A 12061-nucleotide genomic window follows, 5' to 3' on the forward strand; every position below is an offset into this window, starting at 1 on the left:
TACAGGCGTGAGCCACCACTCCCAGCTAAACACCCTGCCTTTCTTAGACTGCACTGCAACTGCCCATCCACTTGTTTATTTTCCCAATTTGACTATACATTCCTAGAGGACAGAGACTGTAACTGTTCACAATACTTGACATATAGTAAGCATTCCATTTTTGTATTATGAATAAATAGATAACAGTATTTTATAAAACAGTGCTGACAAGAGAAAAGAAAAAATTGTCTTCAGAATCTGTTTCATAAGCCTGTACTTTTCTAGATTGACTATTAGACCATAATTAAGAAGTCACAACTAAAAATTAAACATATTTTAACCAATTTTCCTGGTTACCAATACTTAACAGGGTACTAGCTATTAAGATGAGATTTTGCCACTCAACTAGTGAAATCAAAGCATCTGTAAGTCAGTGAACGTAAACAAAGAGTCACAGTCAGATGGCTATATTTTTTCTGACAAATGTAGAATTAATGTTGTGTATTTGAAATGATCAAAGTTTGCATTCATTTTACCTTGCAGGAAAGGTCTGTAACTGATTGTTTGCAAGATGCAAGATTCGCAGGTGCAGGTGCCCTACCAGGACAGGTATGCACTGATCCGTCAGGAGATTGTTGGTCAGATAAAGCAGCTGCAGCATACTCAAACTCTCCTCTTCAGTGCAGGCGGATGGTAAAGACTCCAGACTATTTGCAGATGCATTCAAGTATCTGAGACTGACAGAACACACACAGATCATCACCTCCTTTAAGTTTATTTGCTGCCTTCCTATATAGAAACCATCATGTCACCTCAGTATGGAATGCTGCCATTCTAAGCTTCCAAATGGGAAAAAAAAAAAAAAAATTCTCCACGTAGTTTTTCTCTAATTGATCCTATCCAACCCAAAGTTCCTTTTACTCAACTCATGCAAACCAAGTAGAGAGGAAAGAGTACAAGCCTGGTTGTTTTCCCAGGCTTCTGGAGTGCCTGATTCTAACCTAACTTCATCTTTTACTCTCAAACTGCCTACTGAAAGGATGTTGCTGAATATCATGTTCACATGTTTTTGAACTGTGAAGACACCATTTGGAAAAACTTTTGTCTGGGCCAGGAGCAGTGGCTCATGCCTGTAATCCCAGCACTTTGGGAGGCTGAGGTGGGCAGACCACAAGGTCAAGAGATCAAGACCATCCTGGCCACCATGGTGAAACCCCGTCTCTACTAAAAAAAAATACAAAAATTAGCTGGGTGTGGTGGTGCACTCCTGTAGTCCCAGCTACTTGGGAGGCTGAGGCAGGAGAATTGCTTGAACCCAGGAGGCCGAGGTTGCAGTGAGCCGAGATCGCGCCACTGCACTCCAGCCTGGAAACAGAGTGAGACTCCATCTCAAAGAAGAAAAAAAAAAACTTTTGTCTGGTTTTAATAGCATCATTATGTATTCAGCCAATTCCATAATCCCCTAATAAAGAACATATAGGCTGTTTCCATTTCTATACATATGCTATTATAGACACTGTATGAGCATCTTTGTATCCTTAACCAATTATTTCCTTAGGGTACGTTCCTAAAAACAGAATTTGTGGGATCAAAGGATATACATTTTTTAGAGATTTAATATATTGCCAAACTGAGCTCTTGAAAGAGTATATGAAATTATACTCCCGGCTGGGAGAGGTGGCTCACGCCTGTAGTCCCAGCACTTTGGGAGGCCAAGGTGGGCGGATCACGAGGTCAGGGGATGGTTAACATCCTGTCCAACATGGTGAAACCTCATCTCTACTAAAAATACAAAAAAAAAGCTGAGTGTGGCGGCACATGGCTGTAATCCCAGCTACTTGGGAGGCTGAGGCAGGAGAAATCGCTTGAACCCAGGAGGTGGAGGTTGCAGTGAGCTGAGATCGTGCCACCGCACTCCAGCCTGGCGACACAGCTAGACTGCATTTCAAAAAAAAATAAACTATAGTTCCACAAGAAGACTATTAAGAATGCCAGTTTGTCACACCTTTGTCAACACTGAATATTACAAATCCATTAATCTTTGCCAGTCTAGTAGATAAAACATGGTATAATTTTAAAATTTGCTAACATAGTGTTTGGTATATACAGAACATTCTCAATAAAAGGCAGCTATTATTATTAAACTTGTGTGTTCTCAGGTCTTCTTCATGTTGTATGATCCATAATCCCTGATTCACTTTTTATATTGAAATATAAGTTTTACATAACGAATTAGCTTTTAAGCTAATGGCAGGTACTGTGTGTCTGCTTGTGTTGTGGTCTCAACAAAGCTCTGCCCAGAGTTTGTTATTAAATAAATACCACTGACAGTTCGCTACAGCTAAGTTACTCACTACAGATTCTAAGGTTGTAAACTAATTTCATTCAGACTATCATGAGGACCAAATGCAGCGTTATGCATTGCTAACAAACATTTGTAGATTAACAACTGCATCAATACTCCATTAAATGTTACATAAAGAAAACTTCCTTTAAATACGTTTTAGAATTTCCAAAGTTTTTATTTTGAAGACTATCCAATCAACTGTATTATACATTAAGAGATGTATAAGCTGCTAAAGAGAGAACAAGCCAGACAACTGTGGGCTAAACAGTTTTTTACGTCTCCTATTCATTTACTACTGCTCACCTCTGTTTTCTCCATTTCTAAATTGAAGACAATATTGCTTTCTCCACGTTGTAGAAAAATATAATTAAAAACTAGTTTTCAGTGCTCGCTTTGGCAGCACATGTACTAAAATTGGAACGATATAGAGAAGATTAGCATGGACCCTGAGCAAGGATGACAGGCAAATTTGTGAACCATTCCGTATTTAAAAAAAAAAAAAAGAAAAAAACTAGTTTTCAGGTTGGGTGCAGTGGCTCATGCCTGTTAATCCCAACACTCTGAGAGGTCAAGACAGGCAGATCACTTGAGTCCAGGAGTTTGAGACCAGCCTGAAGAAAATGGTGAAACCGTGTCTCTACAAAAAATAAAATTAGCCAGGTGTGGTGGTGCATGCCTGTGGTCCCAACTACTTAGTAGGCTGAGGAGGAAGCATCACTTGGACCCAGGAGGTCAAGGCTGCAGTGAGCTATGATTGCACCACTGCACTCCAGCCTGAGTGACAGAGTGAAACCATGTCTCTAAAAACAAAAAACAAACAAAACAAACCCCACAAAAAACAAATAAACTCCACAAAACTAGTTTTCACTTAAAGGTGATGTACACATTAGGTAAACCTGATTACAGGCCTAAAATAGGAAGACATGTCATCTATTTGTTAATTTATAGTGAGAAGGCAAATGACACCTTTTGGAAGGACATTAACTGTAAATACAGTTTTCAAAAAGTACACAAAAAGGTTTGCACATAAAGACTGTAATTCAAAGGCGGTTTGGTAAAGCTAGGAGCAAAAACCAAATTAACTTTAGTGGTACGTCCTTTTCTCTCCAATGCAAAAGCTCAAAATTGCCCAAAAAAGCCACAGCAGAATGTTGTAATTTCTCTTTAAATATCATAACTATATTCATTTTCAGAGATGAAAGCCTGAGTCTTCTCAACCTGTCTGAAATTGTTTACAACACAGAAACCTCTTTAAGGATTTAACAGTTATTTCAACTATGAGTTACTGCCTCATAAAACAGTGTCATATTGTTTCATAAAAATTGCAAATAATGATGAGTTCATGTCCTTTGTAGGGACATGGATGAAATTGGAAACCATCATTCTCAGTAAACTATCGCAAGAACAAAAAACCAAACACCGCATATTCTCACTCATAGGTGGGAATTGAACAATGAGATCACATGGACACAGGAAGGGGAATATCACACTCTGGGGACTGTTGTGGGGTGGGGGGAGGGGGGAGGGATAGCATTGGGAGATATACCTAATGCTAGATGACGAGTTAGTGGGTGCAGCGCACCAGCATGGCACATGTATGCATATGTAACTAACCTGCACAATGTGCACATGTACCCTAAAACTTAAAGTATAATAAAAGAAAAAAAAAAAAGAAAAAAAAAAAATTGCAAATAAGTCTCCACTCATAGTTGGACTATTAGGTAAACGCTCTGTAAATATAGTTCCAAAGGTCACTCCAATGATAAGTCACTGCAGTCTGTTTAGCCAATGATTCTGCTCTTCCGAAAAAAATCCTATGGTACTTACTTTAAGGCCTTGGAGAAGAGGGTGTCTGGCAGCCTCGTGAGTGCATTATGCTGAAGATCCAACACCTCGAGGGGGATGTGCTCTACCAGTGTTGGAAGGTTTTGCACGTGATTGTGTCCCAGCATCAGTTTTCTAAGACTCAAGCTACTCAGAATTCTAAGGGGGGAACATACAAACAAACACATTAAAAACTTAGTTAAATCATTCTTTCTGAGGCTGTCCTAGCCTATTTAACTGAAATTAGTTAACTTATAGAAACATATTCTCCTAGATTGTATACTCACTGACAAGTGCCTGAGCCAAGAAAGCAGCTATGACCATATGTTTACCTACCACCCACCAGGAAGTCATTAAGGTCATTCTGAGAAAAGGTGAATTAGTGAAGGCAAACAGCACAGAGGAGATCTATACTAAAAAGGCAATTTCTAGAATAAATCAATTTAGATTTTAAGTCTAAGCAGCACCAAAAATTCAGTATATTAACACATCTTGTGAATAAATTCATAACATTTCATTACAATAAAAACTACTATTTATGGAGTGCTTAAAATGTGCTAAGCCACTTAACAATGAAGTTAATTCAGAAAGGTTCAGTAACTTTGATTTGCCTAAGATTTCACACTGCATAGTAAATGGTAAAGTCTGGACTTGAATTAAGGCTTGACTCCAAAGATTGTGTTCATATTTAGTATGTTAAACGCCTCTAGTTTAATTTTAAAGACTCCATACAAAATAACATTTTATACCTCAATGCTTTTGAATATATCATTCCCTGCCGCCTTCACCAAGCCCCACTCTCTTTCTCCCACCACTTAGAAAAATCCCATCATCTGCTAAAGGTCAATTCAAATGCCATCTTCTCCATGAAACATTCCCTAATTATTCAAATTTCTTCTGATTTTCTCCATTTAATTTATACAGTGTAGTGATTAAGAGTGAAGGCTCTGGCCGGGCGCAGTGGCTCACGCCTGTAATCCCAGCACTTTGGGAGGCAGAGGCGGGCGGATCACAAAGTCAGGAGGAGATCAAGACCATCCTGGCTAACACGGTGAAACCCCGTCTCTACTAAAAATACAAAAAAAAAATTAGCCGGGCGTGGCAGCATGCGCCTGTAGTCCCAGCTACTCCGGAAGCTGAGGCAGGAGGATGGTGTGAACTCAGGAGGCAGAGCTTGCAGTGAGCCGAGATCGCGCCACTGCACTCCAGCCTGGGCGACAGAGCGAGACTCTGTCACAAAAAAAAAAAAAAAAAAGAGTGAAGGCTCTGGAGTAAAAACGACTACATCCAAGGCCAGGTTTGGTGGCTCATGCCTGTAATCTCAACACTTTGGGAGGCTGAGATGGGCCCATTGCTTCAGCCCAGGAGTTTGAGACCAGTGTGGCCAATATAGCAAAGCCCTGTCTCTACTAAAAATACAAAAATTAGCTGGGTGTGGTGGTGTGCACCCATAGTCCCAGCTACTGAGCGGGAGCTGAGGACAGAGAATCACCTGAGCCCGGCAGGTTGATGCTGCAGTGAGGAGTGATTGTGCCACTACACTCCAGCCTGGGTGACAGAATGAGACCCTGTCTCCAAAAAAAAAAAGACTACCTTCAAGTGCCAGCTCCCGTCACTTCCTGGTTAAGTGTAACCTTCAACAACTTACCTAACTGCTCTAAGCTTTACATTCCTCATTTCTAAGATGAAGATAACAGCACCTATTAAATATATGATAAGGTTTTTAAACGATTAGGTAAGATCATAAAAGTGATGTTCTTAGAACATTGCTCAGCTTATAATATCTCATCCTATAAAAATTAACTATTATTACTATCATGTCACCAACCTATGGCAGCAACTCTAGTGTATTTATTTCATCACAGTTATCCACATATGTTACACTATCTTCTCATTAAGTTCCTTGCAAGCCAAGCCCATGCTTTAGCCTTTACTATGTTCCTTACAGCACATCACACTGCCTCATGCTCAGCAGGTGCTCAACACACTGAACAAATAAAAGGCAACCCAAATCTAGAAAAAAATTTAAAAGCGCACACACATAAATGTTAGTATATACATACATATATACATAATATATGCATCCAGGCACACATACCTCACGGGAACCTCTGTGAGAAGATTATAGCTCACATCTAATACTTCTATCTTCTTTGCTTCACAGGCCCAGTCAGGGACACACTCTAGCAGGTTTCTGCAGAAAATAAATAATTAAATGGCACCATTTAAGATGACAAGTGGAACTCATTTCACTAGGCTATAATGTATCCATTAACCAGCCTGTGAGCCCTTGAGGGCAGCAACACTGTCTCCAAGGCATCCCTTGGAACTCTGCCTGGAATATAGTAGGTGCTCAGTGAATGCTGCTGAATTAGAAGGGAGAGGAGAGACAAGTACCTGAAAATGTATAATACTGGATCAATTATGTTGCATGCTCAAAGAAGATAAAAAGGCTTTCTGCAATAGAAAAGCACACTTGTGGTGGGATGGGATGAGGGAAAGATAAGGAATTATAATTAACAAACCTTCAAAGATGAGTTAAGACTTCCACAAGTAATGACTGGGTGAGAAGAGAAGCAAATTCCAGGGAAAATGAACAGAATGAATACAAGTGAGACAGTAGAAGCAAAAGATAACTAGTGGGGAAAAAGTTTCAAACCACTTACAATGTGAGCTCAAATAATTAGTAGAGCACTAGGCAGATATTTAGTCAAGAGAATTTTTTTTCAGATGTGACAGCTTCTCTAGGCCTCAAGGTATCTACGGGTTTATCAAGCGATATAATGAGGCAGAATGAAGCAGCGCTATGTAAGAGAAACACACATATTGCTATACCTTAGTGAAGGAAACCCTTTACCTAAAATGGATCAAAACAAGCTCTCTAAGAAATATGTGGGTTAGAATATGAAGATGTTGTACAAAGGCCTGAGGTGAGGAGCACATTCCAAGCACAGGGTGGCAACATGAGCTAGAGCACAGAGGCAAGAGAAGAAACGCATGATGTGTATGGGGAATAACAAGCAGCTTGGTGATGCTCGATCACCCGGAGGAGACGGCCTGGGCTGGAGATCTGAGTGTAGCTGAAATAACTGGAGTAAATGAGGTCACGTCCAGTGAAGTATAACAGACCAAGGACAGAACCCTGGGGATAATCGACCTTTAAAGGGCTAGCTGAGGAAGAAGGGTATGCAAAAGAAACATGGCTAAAGTGGCATGAAAAAAAATCAGACTGTATTAGCTAGCCAAGGAAAAAGCATGTTTGGAGAAAAGAGAGCAAAATTAACTGTGTCAACACAGAAAAGTTCCAATAAGAGCAGAACTAAACTGAGCTGTTAGAGGGATAAGCAGATGGGGACTGAAGAAACTAAGCCAACAAATGCACATAATTCTTGAGAAATTTGGACAAAAGGGGGAAGAAAGGAATTAAGAAAATAGCTAGGGGGATTGTGAGGTAAAGGGAACTTTGTTATGACAGAAGAGACAAAGTATGTGTACAGACTAAGAAAAAAGAGGCTGAAAACACACACACACACATACACACACACACGAGAGGAGGGGAAGAGGAGGGGGAGAGAGGAGGACAATAATGACGACGAACAGAGCAAGGTCCAGGGCAGTGGGAGTGGAGGAGTCACAGGCACAGACAGCTGGACTGGCCATGAACAGAGGAGAGAAGCTGAGAATGAATACGCATCTATATAAATTCAAGCAAGGTGGGTGTTTCGAAGCTGAGGGAAATTGCCCACAATGGCCTCTATTTTCCCAATCAAGTAGGAAGCGAGGAGACTGGGGAGGGGGACACTGAGGGAGGTAGATGCTGAGGACACTGGAAGGAGCTGGCAAGACAAAGAACCAATAAGCTCCAGATGAGGTCGGAAATTTTGAGTTTGTAGTGGTGTCTACTTGGATGTGATTTTCTTCGGCAATGATCAAGTTCAACGGAAAAGGTAAAATTTTAGTACTGATCCATGCTGGGGTTTTGCGGGGAAGATAAGCAGGAAGAAATGGAAGGGAATCTAAAACATTAGCTTAAAATGATAATGATAAAGTAACGAAATCAACAAAAAGAAACCTGGCTACAACAGTCAGTATTTCTTGAGATGACTACATGTCAGGTACTATCCTACGCATTTTGCATTTATCATCTCACTCAGTCTTCACAACAACCCTGACCAAATAGGACCCTGCCCACTGCCCCTTTGATCTGCTTTGGGCACCCTGTACTCACAGCACTTAGGATGCTGCCCTGTCACTGCTTGTTTGATTGTTCATCTTGCCACTAGACTGCAAAACTCTACCGCTGAACCCAGAATGCCCAACAGTGGTTATAAATGAATAAAAAGTAATAAAATCCTGAATATAATTAATGTCCCTTCAAAAATAAGACCAACATGAGTTATAGGAGTACAAAAAAATTAAATAATATTTTAAAAACCCACTATGTGGCCGGGCTCGGTGGCTCACGCCTGTAATCCCAGCACTTTGGAAGGCCAAGGCAGGCAGATCACAAGGTCAGGAGATCCAGACCATCCTGGCTAACGCAGTGAAACCCCATCTCTACTAAAAATACAAAAAATTAGCCGGGCGTGGTGGTGGGCGCCTTTAGTCCCAGCTACTCGGGAGGCTGAGGCAGGAGAATGATGTGAACCCGGGAGGCAGAGCTTGCAGCGAGCCGAGATCACGCCACTGCACTCCAGCCTGGCCGACAGAGCAAGACTCCATCTCAAACAAACAAACAAACAAACGAACACCCACTATCTAAAAATCAAGAATTATCTGATTCCAACTGACAAAACAGGAATCAGTGCCTTGAAGATAACAAATCTTCTTTGTTTGCATCGCATCCTACATCTATAGTCTTTAAGAAAGAGTAATTCACAGACACCTTACTATTTCAAGAGAATCCTTCCTTTATACAGTAAGGCTATTAAACTTATTCGTCCATTCATCCTTTCTCCTTTTTCCAGGTTATCCAAGTATTTCAAAATACTTAGATTTCTTGTACATCAAAACTGCCAAAGAATCCACATGTATCTCTTAAATAGTAAGAAGCAAGCGCCACCCTCATGAAAGACACTCACCGGGAGAGATCCAAGGAAGTGAGCAGGCTGGGTACTGGATAGACGTTCACTGATGTCAGCCCTAATCCAAAACAAACAGGCGTTAGTGACATCCTCTAAAAAAGAAAGTAACTGAGAGCTGACAATGGAAAAGTAGCTTAGTGAAATCACCAGAGAGAAAACTGATGTATTCTACCAAGATGAGGTAAAGACAAAAACTACTGAAAACTCACTTTGACTAACTGATCCCAATTTGTCTTGAAAAACAAATGTAACAGCTAATTGAAGGATCCTGTGTACTGCACTGCCTTTATACAATATTAAGCAGTAGTTAAATGGTAACAGTAACTACTTAGCTTTTTAACTTGATAAAAATAATTAGACTTTTACTGGCAATATTTTAACTTTTAATTGAAGTATAACAAAAATACAGAAGAGTGCAACAATTCAGTAAATTTTCACAAACTGAACACACTAGTGGAACCAATACCCAGATCAAGAAACAGAACATTACCAGCTCCCTGGGAACTCCCCCATGTTTCCCTTTCCAGTCACTGCCCCTCAAGGAGTCCTGACTCCAAATACCAAATTACTTTTACCTGTCTACATAAATATATGCATGTGGTATGTATAATTACTTTTGCCTATCTATGTAAACATATGCATGCAGTATGTATAATTACTTCTGTCTATCTACATAAATATATGCACACAGTATGTATAATTTACTTGTCTGGCTTCATTCACTCCACAATATGTTTACAGGATTTGTTTATACCATTGCATATGATTATAGTTCATTCATTCTCATGCCTGTAAAAAATTATTTTATGTGAATATACCACAATTTATTTGCCCATTTTAGAGTTGATGACATGTTAAGTCTTTTCCAGTCTGCAGTTACTATGAATAGTACTTCTATGAACATATTTGTCCGTGTCTTTTGTGGACTAATATAAGTCCTTATATTGAACATAAGCCTAGAAGAGGCACTGCTGGGTACAGGGTATGTTTCTGTTCACCTTAGCAGATACTACTGAACAGTTTTCCAAAGTGGTTGTACCAATTTACACTCCAACAGCTGCCCCTGGGATTTTTAGGCCTTTCCATTCTAGTCATTCTGGTAGGTGTATAGTGGTGCCACGCAGGAGTTTCAATTTGCATATCCCTGATGACTAGTCAAGTTCAGTGCTTTCCCTATATTAACTGATCACATTTAGATAACTTCTTTTTGTAAAGCAGAGTTCTTGACTTTGAGGCATCAAAACTGCAAGTTTTTATGTGAATTCTTCCAGGTTGTAGAATTTAAGGATTTTGTAAACGGAGTAGCAGACCTCAAACAAGCCCTGTTCAGTTAACTGCTGTGATAGAATCCTGGTGACTAATAGTATTTAAGTATTTAAATACTATTAAAATATTTCATTTATTTGTATATACTTAAATATTTACAAAGAGTAAATATTTAGGACTGTGTGCCTGTTGATGAGGTCTTTTCCAGTAGGGCCAGGAATTCACTGTTTAGACACATTAAGGATAGGGATGGGCCTGATAACAAAAATCTCCACAGCTAGGACTTACTACGATACCAGGCATCTATAAACAGCATAAGTCAACACTCACCAGTTTTAACACTCTTCTGACCAAGCAGTTAATCTAAGCTACAATTTGAAGCTTCTATAACATAATAAAAGGCAACGCAAACAGAAGTCCTCAACTTTTATCTGTATAATCTAGTTTACAGATACAGAAAAATAAAGAGAATAAAATAATGAACCCTCTTTCACCCATCATATAGCTTTTAACAAACCTACATTCTGCTTTATATGTGGCAGACTTTTTTTTTTTTTTTTTTGAGATGGAGTTTTGCTCTTGTTGCCCAAGCTGGAGTGTAATGGCATGACCTTGGCTCACTGCAACCTCCACCAGGTCCTGGGTTCAAGCAATTCTCCTGCCTCAGCCTCCCGAATAGCTGGGATTACAGGCACGTGCCACCATGCCCAGCTAATTTTTCGTATTTTTAGTAGAGATGGGGTTTCACCATATTAGCCAGGCTGGTCTTGAACTCCTGACCTCAGGTGATCTGCCCACCTAGGCCTCCAAAGTGTTGGGATTACGGGCTTGAGCCACTGTGCCTGGCCCAGACTTTTTTTTTTTTTTTTAAAGAATTAAAATACCACACATACCAAGAGTAAACATCATCCTGAATATGGTTTTCATCACTCTCATGTATTCTTTCATAGTTATGGCATATTTATAATGAAGAAAACAATATTTCTGTGAGTGTTTTAAATTTTGATATAACTATCACAATATACATTTAATTATGCACTTTTCCTTGCTCAAAAAAAAGTTTGCAATTTATCCATATTACCATGCAAAGCTTTAGTACATTCATTTTCACTGCTGTGCAATATTCTATTGCATAAATATATCACTACTGATTTGTCCATTTTCCTATTAATAATCCTACTTTTAGGCCGGATGTAATGGCTCACACCTGTAATCCCAACCCTTTGGGAGGCTGAGATGGGCAGCTAACTAGAGGTTAGGAGTTCAAGAACAGCATGGCCAATATGGTGAAACCGTGTCTCTACTAAAAATACAAAAATTAAATGGGCATGGTGGCACACTCCTGTAATCCCAGCTACTCAGGAGGCTAAGAGAAGAGAATCGCTTGAACCTGGGCGGCAGAGGTTGCAGTGAGCTGAGACCAGGCAACTGCACTCCAGCCTGGGCAACAGAGCTAGACTCCGTCTCAAAATCCTACTTTTTTGTGCTCACAAAAAGTGATAAACAATCTGTTATACATCTCCTTGTGCACATGTGGGTGTCTTTGGGATATATCCCAATC

The 12061-nt window shown here is 39.9% G+C and overlaps 1 protein-coding gene and 1 non-coding gene across 6 annotated transcripts in view; one reads left to right on the top strand and one right to left on the bottom strand.

The window, feature by feature from the left end:
- PHLPP2 (PH domain and leucine rich repeat protein phosphatase 2) overlaps positions 1-12061 on the bottom strand; it is a 79017-nt gene that overhangs the window by 18457 nt on the left and 48499 nt on the right. For all 5 annotated transcript variants that reach the window (XM_055366425.2, XM_031002881.3, XM_031002880.3 and 2 more), the window contains 4 exons: positions 9232-9292; positions 6249-6344; positions 4154-4309; positions 516-716 (listed from right to left, as the gene is read on the bottom strand). In XM_055366425.2, the coding sequence (XP_055222400.1) occupies positions 516-716; positions 4154-4309; positions 6249-6344; positions 9232-9292 (514 nt within the window). The remainder of the gene's footprint in view (positions 1-515; positions 717-4153; positions 4310-6248; positions 6345-9231; positions 9293-12061) is intronic.
- LOC115931185 (U6 spliceosomal RNA) lies at positions 2711-2817 on the top strand. Its single transcript, XR_004067726.1, has one exon. It is a non-coding gene; the product is annotated as a U6 spliceosomal RNA (small nuclear RNA).

This window comes from Gorilla gorilla, chromosome 18, assembly GCF_029281585.2.
Source record: "Gorilla gorilla gorilla isolate KB3781 chromosome 18, NHGRI_mGorGor1-v2.1_pri, whole genome shotgun sequence".
In the NCBI taxonomy this organism is placed as follows: domain Eukaryota; kingdom Metazoa; phylum Chordata; class Mammalia; order Primates; family Hominidae; genus Gorilla; species Gorilla gorilla.